General features: G+C 32.0%; 1 protein-coding gene across 32 annotated transcripts in view; it reads left to right on the top strand.

Annotated features, from left to right (window-relative positions):
- LOC145265579 (uncharacterized) overlaps nt 1-26,681 on the top strand; it is a 101,482-nt gene that overhangs the window by 15,245 nt on the left and 59,556 nt on the right. For 13 of the 32 annotated variants that reach the window (XR_013864678.1, XM_080121557.1, XM_080121581.1 and 10 more), the window contains exons 2-8: nt 880-1,210; nt 3,378-3,521; nt 4,746-4,902; nt 5,700-5,727; nt 9,940-10,051; nt 14,740-14,847; nt 25,994-26,057. Coding sequence is in view for 31 of the 32 variants with exons in the window: in XM_080121557.1 (XP_079977683.1) it covers nt 1,013-1,210; nt 3,378-3,521; nt 4,746-4,902; nt 5,700-5,727; nt 9,940-10,051; nt 14,740-14,847; nt 25,994-26,057 (811 nt within the window). In the remaining variant the exon portion in view is untranslated. Of the gene's footprint in view, nt 1-879; nt 1,211-3,377; nt 3,522-4,745; nt 4,903-5,699; nt 5,728-8,687; nt 8,800-9,939; nt 10,052-14,739; nt 14,848-18,118; nt 18,212-19,485; nt 19,579-25,993; nt 26,058-26,681 lie in introns of all 32 variants that reach the window. The other 19 variants (XM_080121569.1, XM_080121577.1, XM_080121578.1 and 16 more) reach the window with 3 other exon arrangements.

Here is a 26,681-nt window from a genome sequence, read left to right as displayed (position 1 = left end):
TATCATTTGGATTATTTGTACTTCTGTTCTCGTCTTGAATGTTATTTCCACAACGTTTCGGCCGATGTAACCTCTAACCTTCTTCAGATGTATCTTTTGAGATGATGATTGATAATTTGGATTATTTGGATTCTTCGGACTACTGTTCTCATTTTGAGTTTTATTAACACAACGTTTCGGCTGACTTTCTTCAGGTGTGTCTTGTCGAATTAGGGATTTTGCACGGAATTTTAAACAGAACTCTTTATTTAATCCATGAGGGTAAGGTGTTCTCGTTCCGTCAGCCATGCCTAGACATGTCTGTTTCATCAATATCTACGGTTTTCCGCTTTATAACTAATAATAAGAAAATACAGTTGTGAAATTTCGCGTATACTCACTATGTGTATGATAGTAAATAACTACGATAAATGCATTGGCGAGAGTGAGTAACTACGATTAATGTATTTACGTCATGTTTTTGCTGGCAAAATTATATTTTTAATCACAAATACGTACCTTTGAACAAATGTCGAATGGTCTATAACACGCCCTTTCTACGGATTATCAAAAAAAAAAAAAATATGCTACTTAGTTCGAAAACATAGTTATGAAAATTTGTTGGGCTTTTTTTTTTTTTTTGTATTATTACGTCATGCGAGTTTCTTTAAATTCCTCCGTTTAGAATTCTATAAATCCTAATCGCAGTAGACCTTTATGCTTCATTAGTAATGTGCGTTGTTTAAGGTTAATAAAAGTAAAAAATAAATATATATCACACATGATAACTCATGAAAGTCGAAAGCGCTCGTAGATATTGCAAAAAAAAATTGTTTTTATACTTTTGTTTGTTTGATTGTTACGTTACTCATACTCTTTTTCTTTTCTTTTTTCTTTCAGTTTTTGGGGCTGATTCTATACTCGGGTGTTGTTGACCAGGTTGTGGGGTTACTGACCTGAGTCGTTTAGAGTCTTTGTGGCATTCTCTTAAACTTTTTTCGGAGGTTTCGATCCCAATCGAAAAAGCTTAATCATGTCTTCTTACGATCCAAGTGATCCTGATATGGAATTCCTCTGCCTTTCAAGGCAGTTGCAGTTGGAAGTTACAACCCAGCCATTTGATGGCAAGAAGAACTGCTGGGTACCTGATGAGAAGGAAGGATTCGTAGGAGCTGAGATCCAAAGCACGAAGGGTGATGAAGTCACTGTAAAAACTGATAAGACTCAAGAAGTAAGTAACCATTTTCTTTTTTTTTCACTTTCAATTATCAATTTATGCGACACACACGCATGCACGCACATACACGACACTTCTTAATTGGCTATTATTCTAAATTATAATTCTATTAAATATGTGACTATCACATTTAAAATAATTATCAATGAACACATCAAGACATGAAGCATTCACATGTATAACTATATAATATTATTAAAATAAATAGCAATTTTATATCTACAGACACTAGCGTTTCATGCTCATGCAATTATCAGTGTAAAAAGTGTAAATACTACTGGTCTGGAGATTCGAACCCATTGACAAAGCCACCTTTGGCTTTTGTTTTTCCTCCAAGCTACCGGCAACTAACACATGAATGGAAGGAAATTAAGTACCTACGATGCCATTTCGGGGGACGTTCACAGTTGACAGTCAGAGAGAATAGACAACAGCAGGGAGTCGGAATGATGCGTTTTCGCTAAAGTTGACCGCTTTTTCTTAATTCCCTAAATAGGGATCAACATTAATTTCTAAAGGGGTTGTATAACTTATATATTACCTTTTTAATATGGATTCAACATGAACTGCAACAAATACGTCGAGGACATTGCCAAGGTTGCTGTGAAGAAAGGTGGGCTCCCTCCACCTAGCTACAAAATTATCTGCAGTAGAGCGCAGTCTATACCTCTACAAAGCCACACTTCGTCCATTCAGGTAGTATCATTAGTCTCTCACTCTTAGACAAGGTTAAAAAAAAAAGTCTCCCACCTAATCGTTCCGTCACTATCAACCAAACTCAAACCTCTGTCCCATCATCGATATGTTCTATCCCTGTGTCTGTTTTACAAGTATTTAATGGAATGTGCTCCGACGAACTCCAAGTACTTGTACACCCAAGCAGCAAAATTCTAGATCTACATAGTAGAAATCCCTAGATGTCGCAAAGCCTTCTACTCAAATAGTTTTTTTTTTCTTGAACTTTTTGACTTTGGCATTCCCTCCCGGGTCCCTGTTTTCCTGACTACACTGACATACAGAAATTAAACCATAATGTGAACAGACATCTCGCTGTTCAATCTCCTACATAGCATCCCTGCAAATCTGGTCCCAAAGAGTAGTTCCTTGCGTCCAAGCGGCACCGTGTCTTGTTTGGGGGTCAATAAGAGCGTCCTCTCGTTGCTAGTTTGTTAGTTTCGAACTTTCTAGAGATGCAGAAGTTCAAGTGATATAATGTACTGTGAACAGGCATCTCGCTGCTTAACTCTCTACATAATGTCTCCTCACGGCCAAGGTGCATTGTGCCCTGTTTGACTTGAAATAACACACACACACACACACACACACACACACAACACACACACATGTATGTATATATATATATATATATATATATATATATATATATATAAACTATTGATCATTCTTACATTTTATTGGAACCCAATTATATTGTAATATAGCTTTCTAATGGATGATTGCAGGAACCTCATAATATATTTAGAGATTGATCATTGCAAAGACTTCTATTTTAATTATTTAGTTTTTTCTTTGCTTCTTATAGAACCCATAATTAACTGTTAATTTTTTTTTTAATTAATAATATTTACCAATACATAATAATTTATTGGTTTTTCTCCTTCCGGTGATAGGAATTATTTCTTTCGATAATCAATGGAATGTTTTTATAAACTATTCTTTGTAATAATATTTAATATTACAGAGTTGTAAAGTATGTAACTTGACATACACACACATATATACATAATGCTTTTTCTGATTTATTTCCTACTTACTGTCTTATCTACAATCAATAATGTGTTGCGTGATGTGAAATGTTTTTTTTTCTATTTCGAGAGGATACCTCCTTTTCAAAGTTTTCAGTTTGTAATGGAGTTTTAGTGTAGAATCGCTTACACCGAATCCGAATTTTTCTAGCGGATATATTGTTCAATTACACATGGGAGGGTATGAACTATCATCTTAGCTTAAGTCATTTGTTAAAATATTGTCTAATTCTAAACTGTCTACAATTGTATTTCGACATTAAACGAAAAAAAAGTGTAAAACAAGCCGGAAACAAATACAGAACTTTCGTTTTTCTTTTTTTAGTCATAAGAATTCCCCCCCCCCCTTTTTTATCGTAAAATTAACGAATTGTTACCCTTCTTTTTCTTTCCAGATGAGGACGGTGAAAAAGGATGACGTTGGTCAGAAGAATCCTCCCAAGTTTGAGATGAACATGGATATGGCCAATTTGACCTTCCTTAACGAGGCTTCCATTTTGCATAACTTGAGATCACGTTATGAAAACGGCTTTATCTATGTAAGTTGACTCATTCTAAAATCGTCCGCGTGACAGCCATTCTATACGTTCTAATCCGAAAGCATTGAGAATAGCCACCATTTTTAATAAACTTCTAGAACATACAATTCTCTTGATTCTACCAAAATGCACTCAGAATGTATAACCCTTCGATATCAAAAAAGAATATATTGAATATATATAAGATTCTATTAAAAGCACTTACATATCACCCTTCGATAAAATTCTATCAAACAGAATATGAATCTTCTATAAAATTCCATTAAAAAGCATCAAAAATATATTGTCCTTCTATAAGATTCCATCGAAGGGAATATATGACCCTTCTATAAGATTTTATTAAAAGTATTAAGAATATATCGCCTTTCGATAAGATTCTATCAAAAAGAATCTATAACCCTTCTTAGATTCTATGAAAAAACAACCCGATATATATTAACCTACTATAAAATTCTATAAAAAAGAATATGTTACCCTTCTATAAGATTTATTAAAAGCATCTAGAATATATTGCCTTTCTATAAGATTCTATGAAAAACGTTTAGAATATATCACCCTTCGACAACATTCTTTCAATAGAATATATTGCTCTGTCAAAAATAATATGACTCTTCTGTAAGATTCTATTAAAAGTACTCGTACCTAGAATATATTGCCTTTCTAATTAATCAAATTAATTTAAGATTTTATCGAAAAGATTGCATTATTATTAGATTCTATTCAGAGCACTTAAAATATATTGCCCTTCTCTAAGGTTCTGTCAAGAAGAATATATGGCCCTTCTATAAAATCCTATTCAAAACACTTCGAATATATCATCCTTCGAAAAGTATCATGCTACAATTGTGCTCTAAACATTCTATTAAAAGTACCTACAATATGTTGCCCTTCTATAAATTTATATCAAAAAGAATCTATTACCCTTCGTTATATAAGATTATTATTAAAAAAGCACCCTTCTATAAGATTCTATAAAAAAGCACCTAGAATATATTACCCTTCTATAAAATTCTGTCAGAATGAATATATGGCCCTTCTATAAAATTCTATCAAAAGCACTTAGTATATATAATCCTTCGATAGCGTTCTAGCAATAGAATATATTGCTGTTCTATAAGATACTATAAAAAAAAGATATCTCTCTCCAAGAACGTCTTTAAATAATATTCTCAATCACTATCCCTTTAAAATGTATTCATTTTTTATTTTTTTCTTATTTTTCAGACATACTCAGGTCTGTTCTGCGTTGCCATCAACCCCTACAGACGTCTTCCAATTTATACACAAGGTCTGGTCGATAAATACCGAGGAAAGAGAAAAGCTGAGATGCCACCCCATCTTTTCTCCGTGGCTGACAACGCCTACCAATACATGTTGCAAGGTAAGTTTTTGTCTTTATCATGTATATACACCATGAACTCAGATCTTAAATAACTTGTATACAAAATAGGAATATAGTTAAATAACTTGTATATTATACAAAGACTTAAGCAACCTATATATTATATAAACGCGGTCTTAAGCAACCTATATATTATATAAACGCGGTCTTAAGCAATCTGTATATGACATTGATACTGAGTTAAGTAACGAATATATTGCATAGACACGATCTTTAAGCAACCTGTATATTTTATAGATACGGGGTTAAGCAATTTTTACATCATATGCACACAGGCTTAAGCAATCTGTACATCACATTGATACCGAATTAAGAAAAGAATATATCACACAGACACGATCTTCAAGCAACCTGCATATTATATAGACACAGGGTCAAACAATTTTTACATTATATACATACAGGCTTAAGCAATCTATATATTACATAGACACGGCCTTAAGCATATTATATAGATCCCGGGTTAAATAAATTGTATATCATATAAACACGGCCTTAAGAAACTTGTAAACCATATAGACCTCGTGTTAAGCATCTTTTATATTACATAGACGCGAGCTTAAGCAACTTTCGCTCTACATAGACACAACCTTAAACAACTTGTAGGCCACGTATATATTATATAAACACTGGGTTTACTAACATGTATAATACATACGCTAATTATACAACAGATACATACATTTTCTTGTCTTTTTGTCGATATGATAGCATAAAATAAAAATATATACGTACATCTGTTTAGTCTTCTACATATATCATTCTTTCCATTTCAGATCGTGAAAACCAGTCCATGTTGATTACGTGAGTTGATATTTTCTTCCGCTTCAATGCAGTTGTAAATCATACGAATGAAATGTCTATTTCGTATTAAAATGCTTTTTGTACACTCTGTAAACGTAACGCCATCCCTACACAAGATGCCATCATCTAAAAGAAAAGTCCAATAGATTCTCATCGTTCTTTGAAACGGTCTTTAACTTTGTAGTTGCGGCACCGTATATTCGGAAGTATTGTGTTAAACGACCAGGAGTCGCATTCTGCAAATATATTTATTTATCTTTAGAAATTGGTGGCGTCATCTTGAATGCGCGTTTTAGTTTTACAGAGTGTTCAGAATCGTTGATAGTTACAGAATGAAAAGAACACGTGTATGTTATCGCTTGCCTTGAGTAGCAAAAATACACAACGAAAACCCAGAACTTATGCATCTTGATATTCATCTCGTACATACATACATACATACATACATACATATATAAAACATCTTTATTTGATAATTTGTAAATGCAAAATAATACTGTACACATGTTAGCGAGAGCGATGGCTTACCTACGTAGTACTCTTCTACCCAACTCCATACATACATCGTACACACACACACACACATACCCACAAATACACACATATTTAATATATATATATATATATACATATATATATATATATTATATATATATGGAGAGATGAAAAGGAGAGATGAAAAATTAAACAGACATCCTTTTCACATTACAAACACAAATATATTTTCACATATTGCACTAGTATTTTATTTTCTTTATATCAGTTATACCGAGGAAGTCTTGAAATAAAGACGAAACGTTGATGGGCCTATAACTTTGTTTGTTCCTTTTTCATCTCTCCATCACGTCAGAATAATATTTCCATAATTTATATATAATACTTAATTTGTAGACATAAGAGGTTGAACTCAACTTGAGCAGCCTGAGTGTTGAATTTGCTACTAACACACACGCAGTTTTGTCTTTTTACTATTTTTTTTATTTTATTTTATTCATTTTTTCCGCCTTCAGTAAGTAAGGCCGTGCAAAACCATAGCATTTTAAGCTACCGTTCATGCGTATAGTATTGCAATCTTGCTTGTTATGCTTATGTAAAAGGGCCCAACTCTATATTTATATCTGTTCAAATAGCATTCTCAGTCTATTCCTCTATCTCTTCAACTATGTATCAGTCAGTTCAACTATCAATGTATCAGTTAGTTCAACTATATATGAATTGGTTCAACTATCAATGTATCAGTCAGTTCAACTATCAATGTATCAGTCAGTTCAACTATATATGAATTTGTTCAACTATCAATGTATCAGTCAGTTCAACTATGTATCAGTCAGTTCAACTATGTATCAGTCAGTTCAACTATCAATGTATCAGTCAGTTCAACTATCAATGTATCAGTCAGTTCAACTATATATGAATTTGTTCAACTATGTATCAATTTGTTCAACTATCAATTTATCAGTCAGTTCAACTATGTATCAGTTTGCCAGACTGTTCATCTATCAGTGTGTTCAACTAGTTATCAGTGTACAACTATCCGTTTAGCTGTATCCCAGTCCGTTCGACTATTTATTAAACTGTTCAACTATCCACCTATTAAACTGTTCAACTATCTATCTCAGTCTGTTCTACTTCCAGTCTGTACAATCATTTATCTCTCTTACAGTCTATTGCATCTTCCTAGCTAGCTCAAAATGTAAAAATGACCACTTTTTATCCCTATCTCTCCATCTCTCTCTCTCTCTCTCTCTCTCTCTCTCTCTCTCTCTTATATATATATATATATATATATATATATAATCTGTTGGTTATTTTGTGCGTCGTTTTGGTAAGTAAACAAACAGTGCTTCAACATTGGCTGAAAGAAGCATGCCCAGCTTCTCTTTTTCTTCTAACAGCTTTGAATGCCCCATCTCTCTCTCTCTTTCTCTTTCTCTCTGTCTCTTTCTCTCTCTTTCTCGAATGTTTTCTTTTCGTTTCTATACACCAGCATCCGTATATGCACAAAAATAAACGATCAAATAAACTAGAGGCTATAAAGAGAAGATACCTGCGTATTGTTATGGTCTCCATATTTGAATGCACGAGCGAAGAATTAATCTTTAAGTCGGCCATTACAACATTGCATTTTGATAGCAACAATTTATGCACCTTGGCTCGCTGGCTTCGTGAATGAAGCAGCTTTCTTCCTATTGTCGTTGTTATTATTACTATTATTATCATTATCATTATTTAGATAATGCTTCTTTGCGATTGGCTATTTAATTTTACGTGATCAATTCAAATTATGATTGGACACATTTAAATTTGTTTTTATAGTTTAAATGTTATAGTTGCATTTATATACAAATTTTTAATTTGAAATTATTAAATTGAAGTTATTAAATTATTGGCTTTAAAAAAATCATCATTTTCTTGTAGATTCAAATTTAGAAGAGTCTAATAAAACAACAGATTTACTTGAAACAAAAGTGTTGACACAATACGACATTTTTGTTCTACTCACAACAAAATGGCAGAAGCTATGAGACATCTGTAAATTCTTTTCTTTTTTTTCTGAAAACAAAATGGTGGATGTCACGACATTTTGTCTTATTCAAAATAAAATAGCTGAAGCTATACGCCATTTTGTCTTATTCAAAATAAAATAGCTGAAACTATACGACATTTTGTCTTACACAAAATAGAAACAAAATAGCCATATATTTTATTTTACCTAAAATAAAACAGCTATAGCTGTGCAGCATTTAAAAGAAAATATAATTAAAAATAAAATGGCAAATATCATATGACATTTTAAACCAAGACAAAACAAACGGGTTTTTTTTTATATAATTCCTTAAGAATTTATTATGCAACTACTCACTTGTTTGATCTTAGTAATCAGAGGACGATCTAGGTTTCTAATTTTATTGTGCTATGGTGCTGTTGTTGTTCATAATGTTATTCTTTTGAGGACGTAGTGGAGAATCAGGGGCCGGTAAAACTGAAAGTACGAAGAAGGTGATAATGTACTTTGCCGAAGTTGCCGCTCAGCAAGATAGAAAACGAGGGAAAGCAGACGGTACTCGCGCTGTAAGTGATTTATATAACATGTTTATTGGATTGATGTGTCTAATATTTGTTCATCATATTCCACGTATTGATGCTTAACGCAAAACCCAATTTTAATTTAAAAAAAGTAATATATCTGCATTATTGGCGATTATCTCCCTTGGATAAAAACTACATAGCTTATAGATGACTATAAATCGTTGTCTATGTGTACAAAATTTATTGTAAGCGTTATAAAGTTTTTAAAATAGTAACTTCTAATGCGGAAATAATCAGAATAAATGACATTTGAATTACAACCCATGAAATAAAACAGGCTATTAAAATGAAGCTGAACCTACATTGAACCGATGTTTTATTGGTCTAATAAAGCAAATGTTTTATTACGTCAATAAAACGAATGTTTCATTAGATCAATAAAACAAATGGTCTGTGTCAATACGTGAATACGTGAACAGATATCATGTCGCCCTCTTTAAAACGAAAGGAAACTATTTGTTGCTTTTCGAATCTGGAGTTAACTCAAATCAATCTCTCTGATAAGATTACGATTTGTCCAAATTTAAAAACGAATTGCTCGAACCTGACTAAATGTACAAAACCTAGCTAATTGTACTTGTTTCATCCTTCGTTTATCTTTTATTTTTAAACGTTTTCTTCAACTACATATTCTCACCAAAGTTTAAAAAAAAATGTTTTTAAATAAATTTTACCACGATAATAAAAAAAAACAAAACATGTAGCCGTTTGAAAATTATTATTTTACTAAATTGGTTGATAATTAATTCCTTCCAAGTAAGTTTATTTAAAAAAAAAAATGTGTTAAAATATAGCTCTGATTTTTTTAAAGATGAGGATTATTTGTATAATATGTTCTCGTTTTGAGTCGTTTTTCTTAACGTTAACCTTTCTCAGAGACGTGTTTGATGTGAAACCACCAGAATTCTGTTAATATACAAATAATATTCCTATAGTTTTCAAGAGAAAGACGCGTCTGAAAAAGACGCCATTTTGTATAATGTTCATAAAAATGTAAGTTTTGTTTTTGTTTTTGTTTTTTGTCCACGCAGAAGTAACGCGTCTTCAGCGTTTCCGGTGAAATAAGGTTGATAACATCAAGATGTATTTTTTTTTCTTTATTTTCTTTTATTACCGAAACAGTGGAGAGTCTGGAGCAGGTAAAACTGAGAACACAAAGAAAGTAATTCAGTACTTTGCTCTTGTGGCTGCCAGCTTGGCTGGAAAGGACAAGAAAAAGGAAGAAGAAAAGAAGGTAGCGAAGAGTGAAGTTTTGGGCATGAACCAGATGAGCAGTGCCTGCTAAAACTTATAGATCTATATTAAAAAAAAAAAATTACTTCCAATTCCTTCTCCCGTTCATGTTCCTCCTTCCTTCTCTAGTTACTAAAACGATCTACAAAAGAAATCAACAAACTTAGACATTGTTTGCTATATGCAAAGATTAATTTAACAAATATCACACCCGATGGTCTCCAACCTATTCATTTGGAATTGAAATATATCTGAATTGTTTGATATAAAAGTTCTATTTGATCTTTATACACCAATTCTATCTAAAATAAATGTTAGCACTTCAAAATAAGTAACAGCAACAATACTGCTAAAGAATATATAATATACGTCGCCCAGCGACACCAATCCGTGGACTCTGGTTCCACTGGTTTATTGAAGAAAATCTGCTTCATTAAACATTTTTAGGTGGCTCCTAAAAAAACACACACACACACACACACAAAAAAAAAAAACATTTCATTTTGTACTCAGGATAGTGTATACATAAGTACGCACAAACGCGTTTACGCATTTTAATTTTAGACATCGATCACCACACACACACACACACACACACACACACACACACACACACACACACACACACACACACACTCCACGTATATATATATATATAATATATATATATATATATATATATATATACATACATACATGGCGTTTTAAAAATACAATTGACGAGTATGTCACGACAGATTCCAACTTAGTAAGGTCTGCAGATTTTAATCATAATATTGCACCAGTTTTCTAAAAAAAAAAAATACACATATACATAGATGAATAGGTTTAGCGAGTGGGAATATGTAAAACTCTTGCCAACTATTCATGATTTTGCTTTTCGTTCCGGCCAAAACGAAATAGCAAAATTTATGCCGAGTTCAAGTTTTTACATCATTCGCGTCGTTTTTCCTCATTCAAGTCTCTTCATTAATATTTGAGCCATCGAAATTAATTCAACCCATCGTTCACAGGATATTACACGGTGCAATATTTATTTAATAATAAACAATATATAATGCATCGCCATACTGCAGATAAAAGTAATTTCGATGCTTAGCACATTAGGTATAGCAGAGTGTTCAGATTGCGTAAATATGACGTAATCACGTTGACACACCGGTTTTCGCCGAATCACCGAAGTTAAGCAACGATGACTCTTTTTCATGACGGTGTGATTGTAAATAAATAGCTACAACCGCGTAAATTTAATGTAGAGCTCAAACTAATACTCACTATATTATGTCCATAATATCCTTCTCTCCTAACGTTCATAAAATATATATATACCCACTTTTTTTTAATAACACTCCTCCCGATGATGGAACGCAGTTCAAAGAAAATTTTGAAATAAATGCAAATCTAAATATTATATATATATGATGAATGAGCCTGAAAAATATTTTACTTTTCATTTCTAATCTAAATATTCTTTAATCAAATTTTTGTTTGTATTATCTTTATATTTGTATAATGCCGGCGTTTCTTGTCTTCTGACGATAAGAATTTAGCTTCGAAATGCCATGGCTTAAAGAGGTTCTTTCCTACCCTCTTCGATTTTCATCCTTATTGATCTGATGATACAATAAAGTTCTTTGTAATTTTATCCCTCATAATTATATATATATATATATATATATGTGTGTGTGTGTATATATATATATATATATATATATATATATATATATATATATGGATGTACATAAAACTGTAAGCACTATGAAAGTTAATAATTGAATAACACGGGTACTGAGACTGATGATATTCAATTCTATTAAATAACATTGGACATCAGATTAAATTATTTATTTTAAACGTGCCCGAGAATCGCTGCAAAGTAAAGTCGTAACGATCGCAAGAAATACGCATAAACGATACGATACTATTCCAAAGGCTCGTATTATAAATTGATTCAAATAATGAAATAAACAATAAATAAAGAAATAAAAACATTGAATTGCTAAATCAAGAATTTAACAAAATGCGTCCCGTCATCTTTCTATAATCTTCTTTTAATAATTTTATTTAGCAGGCATTGTTTATGGCACACCTCCCTTAACGATTCTTTGTGTACCCTGGAAAAATATGATTGGAAATCTAATTATGTATATACATATATATCATATATATTATATAATAGATACATATAATATATGATATATATTTCACTACATAAGTGTGATCTTTACGGAAAGATCAAGATTTTCTAAATCTGATTCCAGCACTAACCAAACCAACTCTCATTTCCGATTTGTCGTGACCAATAACCCAAGTCGTGTCTAACCATGTCTCACTTTGATTTAACAATAGTTTGTTAGTTTGACTTATATCGTATATGTATACTATATAATATTTTATTAATTTTCTTATCTTTACTGTTGACACATAATCCCGATCTTTTACCCTACCACCTCGCGTGTCTCTTTTTTTCTTCTTTAACTGTACCTTTTTATTTTTATTTTTTCTAAATTAGGACAATGTCCAACTCTCGAATCGTGTCGATGGTTTATATTCGTATCTTTAATATATATTACATTATATGAGGGGAATTTAATTCAGTATATACATTTCACGTATCACACTATATAGTGTTCGTATTTACATGAACAATATCATTTTTAAACAAATATATATATATATATATATATATATATATATATGTAATCATTTTTATTGTTTTAATCCTTGCTAATGGATACGAATACGCCATTGCCACATATTTAATAATTTTGTGGAATGATATTCTTTCATTTTTACCTTCCTTCTGTTTGCAATATCTTTTCTAATATATTTTGTAACAATATCGATTGTATATATGTATTTTGAACATTTTGTATATAATAGAAAAAGAAAAACTTCCATGATTCACAGGAGAGTTCTACGAATTGAAAGTTCAACTTTCAAAAATCGTGTTAACAATAATTTTGTAAAATGGAAATGGGAAATAAAAGTAAACTTACAAAGACTTCCCGGTAATACATGCATATACTGCTCAATTTTTATTTTAGTTAAAAACGAAGCTTTCAATTTAAATGAGCTCTCTTGGTTATATGTGCTGATATTGTAAGATACTATATAAACCAATTAAATGTTTTGTTGTATGTCGATGTTGTAAATGAACGCAATTATTTATTTGGAAGTTATCGAACTATATGAATTGTTTTTTTTTGTTTCCTTTATTGATTTTATCTGTTTATAAATTGTTTTATTAAAACGCTTGAAAACAGTACAGCTAAAAAGAAAACCTCGAAAAAGCATTCTATTCTATAATAAAACAAATTCTTTACATAAAAGCAATTTCCTTTTTTAAATGTTTGATAATTAATTAACCAATGATGGTCTCCCTTTGTTCTCTGGACAAATAAGAGGTTCTTTTTAGTTATTTATTCTTATGTATAATATATATGCAGTGCGTTTATGAACGTGTATGTGCTTGCGTGATCGTTTACGACAACCTGTGCGTCTTTCATCGGGCGTTTGTTGACGTCTTGATCTATTGACCTCATTTGTACTTCAAACGTCTTATGACGTCACTCCAAAATCCCAAAGTCACTATCATTATCACCAACCGGAATTGTAACCTAGCGACCCTCAAATCAAGCTCGACGGATTCGATTCAAATATCTTACGAATCAAGAGTTCTGACCCCAGACCACAATATCTTCATTTGTGTTTCTTTTAGTTTCAAAAGATTACCCAATAGTGAGACAGAATGCCAAAACAATTTTTCTCCTGGTGTTTGTATCACTAAGTGAAAGATTCTTATGGAATATTGAGATAACCTGTCTCACTATATGTCTATTTGATAACTATAAACGGGCTACGAATAATGAACATCTGAATGTCGACGTTTATTTTCTGTGGATGATAAAGACAACTTGTGTTCGATTTAATGTATACAACGGATCGTTTACAGTGTGGTTGATATGTTGTAAAACAGGTAAACAGTGCGATTCATTATGATTTTCTGCGATAAATAATGGATTTGGGCAGCAGATTCCATCTCTACGATTAAAACAGATTCGAGAGAATATCATTTTTCCTCTCTCTCTCTCTCTCTCTCTCTATATATATATATATATATATATATATATATATATATATATATGAATAAATTTTTATTTTTTTAATTTAAAAATCTTCCCTAGCCATTTTAAAATTTCAATTATGACCCCTCCCTCCCGCCTTCCAAAAAGATTTTCAATAATCTAACCTGTCGGAACGAAAGAACATGTGTGCGTGTATATTTACAGAATTTGAAAGAAAAACGATATATAAATTGGTGTGCATTTTTGTATCTTTCTTTTTTTATATTTATGTCTATATATATATTAGTATGCTAATTTTTCTTATTTAAATTACAGTTATTGACGTATTTTTGTCTTTTTTTTCTTTTTCCCCCGACATTTATTTCATCTCAACTCTACCAACTCTACCAACACCCGTTAAAAAAATCTCAAAAACAAAAATACTCCAACAACCTCAAATTAAAACAAAAATATCTCCACGTCCACAAAACCAACACCAACCCACAAAATATATATATTTATACAATCTCCTAAAAATCAACGCTCCAACTCGTAAAAAACCTACAAAACAAAAACCTCAAATTCAAACTCTCCAATTTCCCCATCCCATCCGGATTTCTAGAAAGATGAGAAGAAGGGCACCCTTGAGGATCAGATCGTACAGTGCAACCCTGTACTTGAGGCTTACGGAAACGCCAAGACCACCCGTAATAACAACTCTTCCCGATTCGTAAGTACGGCAAACCCACCCCACCTAAAACAAATCTACCACTACTACGACTAATCTCCACCAGGAAAACAGGCAACACCATTGCCTGAGCCAGTGTATGGTAACTCCAGTATCCTGCTGGAAATAAAAATTAACCCCATTCGACTCTCAATGAAAATCCCATCTAATTTCTTAACCCCTCCCACGTGACTATTTATCAACTATCTAATAACTCTACCCCCTTTCCAATCCACCGGGGCCTCTATACCCCCCTCCATATCCAATCATTAATAATACTTAAACTGTGTACGCAATTGATCTACCAATCTCTTGCAATAAACATTGAATAAAATAACACATTTTAAAAGGCAAAGAGAGGAAGTTCGACAATTTTGTATAATAACTTTTCCTTTAAAATTTTCGATGGGCGTTCGGTCGTGTATGCGAGCAACATTTATAATCAAATAAGTTTTTTTGGAACTAATGGGCCACCGTTTATCAAGGCTGAAATTATAAATAAAGATATGGATATAATAATGGAAAAAGTAAAACGTTGAAAAGGAGGAAGAAAAAGGTGGAAGCTAAATAATATATATAACATTACTTTTTTTTCAGAATTAATCATGAACTTTAAATGGCCTTCGATATTGTATATAAGCAACATTTATAAGTGAATAAGTTTTGTGCTAATGAATCACAGTTTACCAAAGTCTAAAAACGACTCGAAGATGAGTACAATATATATATATAAATAAAAACTTGGTGGTTAATAGATCTTCAAGATTTTAGCTACCATTAGCCATTTACAACTATTAATAACATTACGTCTATCATATGTCATTTGATGTTTTATAACTTTCACTTAAACATATGATAAAATAATTACAAGATCATAATCTCTCTAAAGAGCTTCGCTCCGTGATTGAGAACAATTGTGTCAACAAGTGTGGTTTAGCAGGTTATATTGAAATGCTTGCTAAAAGCATCTTCCGGACGGTCATTTTTTTTTTTTTTTGCAATAAGATTTCACCGTCCTCCTACATACAGCATATGGTATTCCCAAATGGTCACCCATCTGGTATTAACCAAACCCAACGTTGCCAAACATCGGTGATCAACCTGATGCTGTATTACAATATATTTACAATTATTACTAAACTTTTCTAATCATAAATTGGAAATATATCTATTCAGTATTTTTTCGGGGTGGGGTTGTTTTTACGAATGCTTCATCTCTTATTAAGGCCAGACGCCTTTAGAGAACAAGAATTAAATGTTCACCTTTAAACTATAGACGTTGATATTTCAATTGCTGCATAAATCTAAAAAAATCAACAATTCCCAAACTAAACGAATTTTGATAATAAACACAGTTTCGTTATTTCTTTTATTTTCTATTGTTCCACCCCCTCTTTATTTTACCCCCAACCCCATCCCCATCCCATGTCTCTATATTCCGTATCTCCTTTGATCCCAAAGTAATACTCTCTTAAAAAAATAACCCATTTTACAAAGATATAACGTTTTAATACCACTAAAACCAAATTTGAAAAAAAAAAAAAAACGAAATGAAAGTGTTAATCTTTCTTTTTTTTTTACTTTGTATAATTACTACCACTTCCGTTATCCCCCAACTCTGTCTTTGTCCATCTGTGTCCGTAAATCAACCTCCATCAACTGAAGAGCTCTAATACGAAATAATCATAATCATATAATAATACCTCCTTTTAATAATACTACCGTTTTTTTTCTCTAAATAATAATAATAATCAATAATACTCAACAATAATCAATAATAATCCAGTGTTCCATAAAACATTCTAATATGTAACCAATTCAACTTACTCCCCCATTTCTGTACGTCCGAATCGTACTCGATCTCCCCCTCTTTCATGCACATTTTTTTTCATTTCTTTTCTTCTCTTCAGCTAATCTCTCTATTTACGTTGTTTTTTTTTCATTCATTTTTTTTCTTTCTTTCTTCATGAACTACTACTACTACTACTATCCCCCCACCACCACGATTCACTTTTTTGTCCTACATGTTTGTCTTTTTATTTTTTACTCAAAAACTCCCAAGATTCTCCTTTTCAAAACTTCTTTTGTGTAAACGTGTCTTTTACGCATGCGCTACTTAAATATTTGATCTTAAGCATCCAACACCACTTTTCGAGCACACGTTTTTTTTAATCGACTGGTCTTTAATTGTATTTTCAGTTCAGAATAATCGTGATTTTAAATTCTTAATATTTAATTTAAAAACTATTAAGATTATATATATAAAAAATATTAAAGTATTAAAATATTTTAAAATATTAAGATTAAATATTTAATAGAAAAAAAACTTTAAATGGCTGGCAGTCATGTTTTTATGATTACTGTTATTGAATTCAGTGATAGCATTTCAAAATTATTTTTTTGAAATAAAAACATCGCAAACTTTAAACTTTATACATTTTTTTTTTACTCAAACAAATTTCATCAAAAGTATGAACAAAGTTAATAGAATAGTTTAATAAGATTAAATTTGAAACCCATCTATCGTCGCCAGCCGATGTCTGGTCGATGCAAATCCCAACAAACAGATTGGTAACCGGTCTTCGGTTTGCAAAGCCATTCTGGCCGGAATTTATATACTGCACCTAGTATTCCCATATGATTACCCATCTAAGTACTGATCAGGTTCAACGTTGCTTAACTTTGGTGATCTTACGGGAACTGGTGTGTTAGTGTGATTATAGGTTAGCGCGAAGGTTCGGGTTTGATAATAATAGTCATGATTCAAACATGGTTGCCATCGATTTAAAATTTTGCGCTCAATTTTAACGGCAAATTATGATTTTATTAAGAAACTAAAAATACAACGTAAAACCAGCAACCAATTTTGATTATAAATGAAAAGGGACAGAATGTTTTTAAAATTATCTACTTTTTAAAAAAAAAAAAGAAAGTAAATCAAAATTCTGTTCTTGTATAATTTAAGAGATTATGGGGGCAAAATCAACCAATATGGTTCACAAATCTCTTGGTTATAGAATAAACACTTCTTATCACGTGTGTAAAAGACTAGTGATACGCAAAAGAAGGCAGTTGAAGCGAGATATCTATGAGGGCACTAACAAAGAAACAAATCAAAATCGACATTCCTGCGATGATAACCTCAGCGTGACCAGCTGTCGACCTGCGCGTCTTTGCAATATTTTTCTCGCTGTCTAACCAGTGTGACCATTTTTCTTCTTTCTTTTTTTTTTCTTTTCTCCTTCTTCTTATCTTCACCCGTGTACGTCAATAGGCATCGCTTGAGGACCAAATTGTACAGGCCAACCCCGTACTTGAGGCATACGGAAACGCAAAGACCGTCCGTAACAACAATTCCTCTCGATTCGTAAGTACACAGCCATCAAGAAACGAGGCTGGTTTCCCCGAACACTCTCTCTCGGCAGAGACGGGATAGAAGAACCAACAAAATAACAAAGCCTCAGGCTTTCACGAATAACCGACAAAAAAAGTACATACACACCAAGCCAAATCGAACGGAGAAGTTGACTGCACCTACCAACACTTATTAACACTTTTCTATTTTTCAATTTTCCCCTTTGAACTCTATCGACCAGATATGGATTCGAAGCACAGGCATTGACATCCTTCTAACCCCCAGACCCCTTTTCTAATCCCTTCTTTTTATAGTACTACCAGTTTGCCTAACCAAAAACCAATCACGTGATCAAATGAATGGGGGCCAAAACACCCCCATTTCATTCTGTCTTTCTCGTTTACTCATTCATTTTTTTCTATGTTTGTCGGAGTGTGTTTTGTGTTTTTTTTTTTTGTTTTATATAAATTACACCTTTGTTTTTAACCATATCTTTTTTTCTTTGTCTATAGAACCAACACAGCCACTGTTTATTTCTGATATTTCTCCAAGTCTCAAGTTCGGTTTCTCTGTTCTCCCCCATCACACCTCTGTGACTGACAATCTGGTTTACAACAACAACAACAACAACAGTAATAATAGTGATAATAATAATAATAATAATAATAATAAATTTTTACTTAGAGGCCATCCAAATTGAAACTGCAGAAGATGATTCATGCCGAATTCGAAATCGCTTGGCCTAACAAGCTGGATCTAGTCATACAAACAAACAATATCCTGGTTGCTTGTCGGTAATTTTCTCATAAAACAGCGAAACACGCGTCCCTTAATTAAATTATAACCCTAACCCTAACCCCCTTTTCCAACAAAAAAAACCCCAGTTTACTCTCAGAGAATACTTTTTTTTTTTTTTAATTTTAGATATTATACATCCCGTTGATTAAGAAAAGGTAAGCTTTAGGTAGCTTTATTTAATAGTTTTAGTTTTTTAGCTGTACATAACAAAGCTACAAACACACAGACTAATGCCCTTAATATAATAGATAAAGAAAAAGAAAAACGTCACCGTGGTTTGATCTTGTGAGAAAAGAGAACCGATTATCCAGAAACAGAGACAAGAGAAAACAGAAATCAAACACGTTTTAAACTAAATCCAAAACAAAACAAAAGAAAAAAAACCTCACTGACACTTTCTTTGTGTTTTCTTTCTTTTTTTATCCAACTCTGTAATCCCTTGTATTTTTAACAACCTTATCCCGAATTTCGCTACGTGCTGCTATCAGGGATCTCTTGAGGACCAAATCATCCAAGCGAACCCTGTGTTAGAAGCCTATGGTAATGCCAAGACTGTCCGTAATAACAATTCGTCTCGATTCGTAAGTATGGAGACCTGGGACGTACGCGGCAGACTCTTTGAAAACAGACACTACTGACCTGAAAATCACGTCTCGTAATTACTCCATTACTCACTCCTTTTTCTTTCCAACCATCCCACCTTGTTAAAAAAATCTACAATAACAATAATAACTATAAAGATGATAATAATAACGATAATAATAACTATAACGATGATAATAATAACAGTACGCTATACCTGATGATGAAACTGTCCAAGCATTACTTAAAAGTTATCCATACATTATATATAAGAAAGGAAAATGAAACCAATAGAAAATGAGAAATAAATTATTGGCAATTCTTCTTCCAAATTAATGATTCTCATTGGTTGAGCCTGGACAGTACTTAGGTTGGTTGGTTGTTTTTGATTGATGGCATATCAACCCTTTTCAGCCGAATCCAATGATTTTGAAGAAAATTTTTTTGATAGATTTTTTTTTTCAAGTCTGTTTCTATTTAACCCATAGTTAGGACCCTAACAGGTACTACCACTCCTGGTCAGAATGAACCTGCGAGCAATGGCAATTAAAGGGTGGCTCCACACACCCCAAAGTCGGCAAGCTGGGGCCTCACCCTCGGATATGGTTTAAGGTCATATCCAGGACCGATGGCCATTTGAGTATTTCTTGCTAAAAATTGATTATGAAAAGAACGTTGAACTTGTATCTAGTTTGGCTTAAAGAATATTTGCGCCGGTTGAAGAATATTTGTACAGATTTAAGAGTATGCTCTTCACCTTAACGTATCTTTTAATTTTACTCTCTTTTAGCATACTATATCATTCTGCCATTTTCTGGAGGAATTGAACTTGAAGCTCTATATGACGTTGAATCATTCTCGCTGGATCATCGAAGCTAACCAACGTTGAACCTTGGTTAATGCTCAGATTGGCGATTATTTAAGGAATATCAAATGAAGCTGATTGCAAAACCATTTTCTCTGTTACTCTTGGTAAATGTAGGAATTCATATCTGCTTTACTGTGTTAAATAGCAAAATAGACTAGAATCTCAAGCCTTGGTAGAGCAACTAGTCCAAGAGAAGGAAAACACTAAAATTATATCTGCTTATTCTAGCAGTGTTTCCTGATATCTTGGATTTGTCCATTCCACTGGGATTTACTAATCGCAGATCAAGAAGACATGCGGTTGCGGATTCTGGAACCTTTGCTTTACAAACTCCTTAATGTGCAGTGTATTAATTTGCTAAAGAATAACGGGATGATCTTGTGGACTTGATATTTAACCGAAGTTATTATTTTTTGTCAATGGATCCTCTAGAGCGAAAACAAAATAGTTGAGCAAGACTGGTTTCTTCGAGCTGCTCCACCGGTGGGGGAACGTACGGGTTATATGGTAACGGTTACAGAACTTGAAGACAGGGTGCATGCATTTGACTGTCAGCAACGGAATAGGGTCAACTGGATAGAGGGTGGGGGTGAGGGGAGATTTGCTCGAATTGACCAAAGTCGAATCATGTTTGACATCTGTTTCGATTTCGCTGCTTGGACCTGTTACAAAAACGAAATGACCTCGACTAAAGCGTCAAGTCAAATATATCACTAAATTATTTCAATTACGATTTTGATTTGGATTATAGCATCGCACGCAACTGATTTCGTTATCTGGCAATCGTTTATACAAACAGCTCCCAACTGAACAGGCAGAACGCAACATATGTTACAGTACAAGTACTAACAATCCATCACTAGTATCTTAATATCTTACTATCCCTTTGTCTATAACGGTTCCTGTTGTCCAACCTAAAAATTAACTATGAAATATAATATCAGTTATATCAATTACTATTATTATGTGATAACTTATCCCTATACCCATAAAATTTAATTACCTTTGTTAGATATTTTCTTTTCTCCTAATAACGTTTTTATTTATTTTTTTAACTGTCTAATTGTAAATTTCCCTATTCGATCGTTACATCGAATTAGTTTTGTGCGTCTATTCTAATATATGTATCGTAATATCTAATGTCCACTTCTTTTTTTAATACTGTCAACTAAACTTAACCTATCCACCCCAACCTTTTAACACACCGCATTCACAAAAAAATTGAAGCATACAGGCAAAAACGTAAAAGATTTATTCGTACAATAACTAACGAAAAGAACATTGACCAAAACGTGCTTCCATTTGCAAGTCATGTCTATACGTGTAAAATATCGCGTTTTTTTTTTGCCACGTGTGTAATAGACGTTTGTCAAGCAGAGTTATACACACAAGTTTATCCAAAATTTCGTATTTCCGCCATATTGCATAAACCTACTCGTCAAGTCTTTTCTTTTTAGACGTTTTTATATTGTATAAATACTTCGCATGTGGCAACTATGCGGTATTATCCTGATACCAAAATTTAAGTTAACCAATTTTTTGTATTTTTAATTTATCTATGAAAATAAACGTATAAACGACATAAAGTTTCCAGCGGAAGATAATACATTTCCTTTACTTATTCATTCAACTTATACCCTTTAACACAGAGCCGGCAGACTTTGCCTACAATTAAGATTAAGAAAAGAAACACACTGCATTTAAAACAAAATATTGGTGCTTTTATACGACAGGAGCGCGTAACAAAACAAATATTTCCTTCAGTTTAGAAGCAACGAATAATTAATAATACTTGAAATTTGACAGAACGCGGATTCCATGAACAAAGCTTCTTTATTAGAACTGCGCGCCTGTGAAACTCTCTTCCATTTGCCTGCTTCCCAGCTGGCTATAATGTGGTCGTCTTCAAGTCCAACGTAAACAAGTTCTTTATGAGCCGTCCTCTTAAGTCTAATCTAATTTACAAAATTTTCATTACTAACGAATACTCCGATATTGTCCCATTGACTACCGTACATTCATTAACCCTTATCCTCGAGTGACATCCGGGTCTTGATAAGTGGTAACTCCTTTGTAAAACATAACAAAAAAAAATCTGACACCCGGTTTGATTATGGCCGGTAAAACTTTCCTTCCTGGCATGTTTAATATCGTCCTCGTATGCATGTTAACTTCTGTCTGAATTGACATCAACTGTTGTTTTTTAACCCAAAGGTTTTCAGGTCAATGGTCTCCGCTTACAAAGAGCGCCTGGTTCTACATTTAAACACATTTTAAACGAATATATATTATATATTCTCAAGCCTTTGTAAAATAACTAGTTAAATCAAATTATGTGCATATATTTATATGTAAATGTTTCGTTGTATTAGACTAAAAAGAACTTTTTAGTCTTTTTTTCAGTAGTTTTTTTGCGTATGTTACTACAAGTACTTGTCATTTTCAGTACTGATTGCGAATTAGAATTAACCCATAATTGACTGATAATGGCTCGTGAAGCTTCTGGCGAACTGGAAGAAAAACAAAACACTGTAACATCAATTGTAAACGATCAGATACGAACCAGTACCTGTAAGAGCACACGAAAAGCTACAGAACAAAAAAGAGTTTCATGTTAATCTTATACAACGAAACATGTCTGAAAAAAAAAAAAAAAGAATTTGTATCGCGTATCGTTCTGTGCTGTGAACATTTCAAAAAGTGACCTTTTCTCGTTGACATCTTGGGAAGCGAAATTTACGTCTTTCGAATTGGTCCATGCAATGAACCCAGCATCTTTATTCAGTATAATTTAGCTCCTTGCATCAAGTGGCCTCATGTTTTGTCTGGAGCGATTGTCATAAAAATAACGAGCATGAAGATTTTGTGATGTCACATTTGTCCGCAATAACACAGAATCTCAAAGATAACCGGTTGTTATTTGTTTTTCGTGTGGACATTATTCTTTGGGTCATCAACCGAGGAGTTAAGCTTACGATATACCTTCATGATCCTCGAATCTTGCTATGAAAAAACAGCATCAAAGAAACAATAAAGGCCGACTCCTTTTTGTTGGAAGACGTAAAGGTTGCTTCCTGACATGACAATAAAACATGTTCTAAAGTACACACAGCTCGAAACGCGTAAAAAAAAAAGAATTTAAAGATTTATTTTGTCTCGATTTTTTAATACTGGCTTTATTATAAGATATAACCTGTGTAAATCTGTAATGTTGATGTGAATAAACCGAAATAGATCAGGGTTGAAAAGTCATTAGTAAAGAGTCCAATTGAATTATAAATCTTGTGTTATAAGCTTCCATAAAAAAAATTCTTTGACTATAGAACACCAAAAGACGTGAAAAACTTACATTTCTTGAGACAGGCTACGAAGAAACTTTCATGAACAATTTTTTACGGAAACTTATAAAGTGAGATCTATAATTTAATTGGACTCTCTGTAGACTTTTGAACCAAGACCTATTTGTATATATTCATACTATATACATAAACGTTATCTTAAGCAGATGGGTTGCTCAATGAAATCTCGATCTATATAAAGAATGGGTATAGTTTATTTTCTAAGATACATTAAAATGAGTATCTGTGAATTCGTGGTTTTTATAAAGTTCGTGTAGAAACCATAATATATCAGTAATTTTTCAAAATTGTACTGCACTATTTATACTTAATGGTCGGCAGCCATCTTGAAAACAAACATAAAAAATCAATTATTGTTTTTTTTTATTATCTTAACTATCGGTTTAAAAACTGATTATATATATGGTTCCTATGTAATTAATATTTCAAATAACTAATTCACAGCGACTTTCTAACATATTCTAACACATTTTGTGGTAATATGTTTGCATATATTGTAAACCTTTCGATATCTTAACCGATAATTAATAACATCTATTTTATTCGCGTGTTTTCCTTACGTCATATGATCCTCATTTTTTTAATTTTGTGTTCCTCTTTTAACAGACAAATAGCAACTCCTTGCGCGATATGTCTATCGCATATAGACTGCAACGTTTCTACGCGTTTTGTTGGCATGTACGAGCACTCCTGAAGAAATTTAAAATGGCGGCTATCACAATCACGAAATAAAATCGCCATTTTGTTTTTTCTTTTTGGAAAAGTGTCGTTCCACGCCGACTCTTCAGCGATAAACGGTCTATAAACACGCGTCATTGTAAACTACCCTTCCTCAAACCTTTTATTTGTTTTAACTAAATTGTCATCATCACCAACCCTATATTAATATATTTGTGAGTTTTATCCGTCCGTTTTTTTTTTTTAAATAACGACAAAATCACCTAAAAAAAAAACAAAATACTCCTCGATTAACAAACCTTTGCAACTCAACAATAAAAAATACCACTTTAACATCAACAAAAACACAAACAATATACTACTAACTTTCTCTAATAATCATTGATATAGTAATAATAATAATTAATAATAATCAATAATACTATAATATAAACCTATTACTAATGTGTTATAATCTCATATAACCATGAATATGTCCGTCTGATGCAGGCAGGCAGTTATGAACATTAAATAAAAAAGTTCCCGATGAAGATACTATATGAACAAAATGCGTTGGAGATTAACTGTTAAATAAAAGAAAGGACCGAAAACTATTTTTAAAATAACATTTCTTTTTTAATTAACAAAATAAAACATATATATTAGATTAAAATAGTTTCTAAGATTTTTATTTAACTTTGAAATTAATTATTCTTGTTTGATTTGTAATATGATCGCAGATAAAAAGTTATTATTTGGATTTCTTTCATATAATCCTTACTTATGCTCCAACCACTTTGTTTATAGTGACATAATTTTGTTTTAAATCTATAAACTATTCTTATGTAAATCGTCTTGATTCAAATATATTCTTCATTTGTCTTCTTAACAAAAAAAAATGATAATTAAAAAAAAAAATCATTAATAAATAGTAAGTCCCTCTCAGGACAGTTTCCAAAATAAAGCATTTCCAATTATTTTTAAATGAAATTCATATAAATTAACTTTTACTTTAAAATTTTTTAAATAATTACTTTCAAATAAATGTATTTTTATTAACGTATTTAAAAAAAATTCTTATATGTTGCTCGTCTCTCAATTATTTTTTTGCCTCAAAAAATATTAAATAATTTTAAATAACTGTGTTACCATTTATTTCTGATCCTTTCCGGTGCTCGACGGAAAGACGCGATCAGTATTAGTACCAAAAACTTATATAAATATAATTTTAAGGTTCATATCAGTAAACACATTTCTGTGTGATTATATTATATTTGAGAAATTCATATAAAGAGACTGTAAAAAATATAAATAAAATAACTGTAAAAATAACTTTTTTCTGGAAATAAAAGTATTAAAAAAATTTTTAATTTTAAGACGAGAAAAAATGCCATTTAAACTATCGTCCATATCAAACATGGCGCCGAAAGGTTCTTTAAATGTTGAGGCTCAGATCAGTGTTAGGTCAGATTTTTTTGTTAAGCATTATTCGCATGCCCGATCTTCACGTTATGCTTTACTTCACTCCAGGGTAAATTCATCCGTATCCACTTTGGTACACAAGGTAAAATCGCTGGTGCTGATATTGAGACCTGTAAGTTAAACCTTTTTTTTAAATTCTATATTTGTATATTTGTATATTTCTTTTTCTCAATTTTTCTATCTCTTTGTCTATCTGCCTTTTTTATCTAGATATAAATAAAACCACAAATTTGGATATGACAATGGGTTCTACGATTGTGCTAACTATATGATTTAACATAAATATAATATATTATAATATATTTTGATATAGCCATGGGTACTTACGACTATGCTTAACTATATGAATTGATATTGAGGTAATATAATATATTTTGATATGGCAGAGGGAAGATACGACGGTGCTTATGTATATGAATTAACATGGATATAGTATATTATATATGCGTGGATTATTTCTCTTTTTGTATCTATTTCTCTATCTATTTATGTAATAAAATATATTAAAATTATTCTGTTTAACATTTTTACTATAGCTTAACTACATTACCGCTCTGAAAATGGCGAAACATATACAAATGTTTTTCAATCTCATGTTAAGGAAATACCCGGCTTAAACACAGACAATTCTATGTTTATAAGGCTCTATTTTCTATTAGAAATACTTTCTATTAGGAATACTTTCTATTAGGAATAATCTATATTATATTAGAAATTGAATACTGGCAACTCATGA

Source organism: Euprymna scolopes, chromosome 40 (assembly GCF_053919585.1).
Source record: "Euprymna scolopes isolate OS-2025 chromosome 40, ASM5391958v1, whole genome shotgun sequence".
Taxonomy (NCBI): Eukaryota; Metazoa; Mollusca; class Cephalopoda; order Sepiida; family Sepiolidae; genus Euprymna; species Euprymna scolopes.
This window is presented reverse-complemented; position numbering and strand designations above follow the sequence as displayed.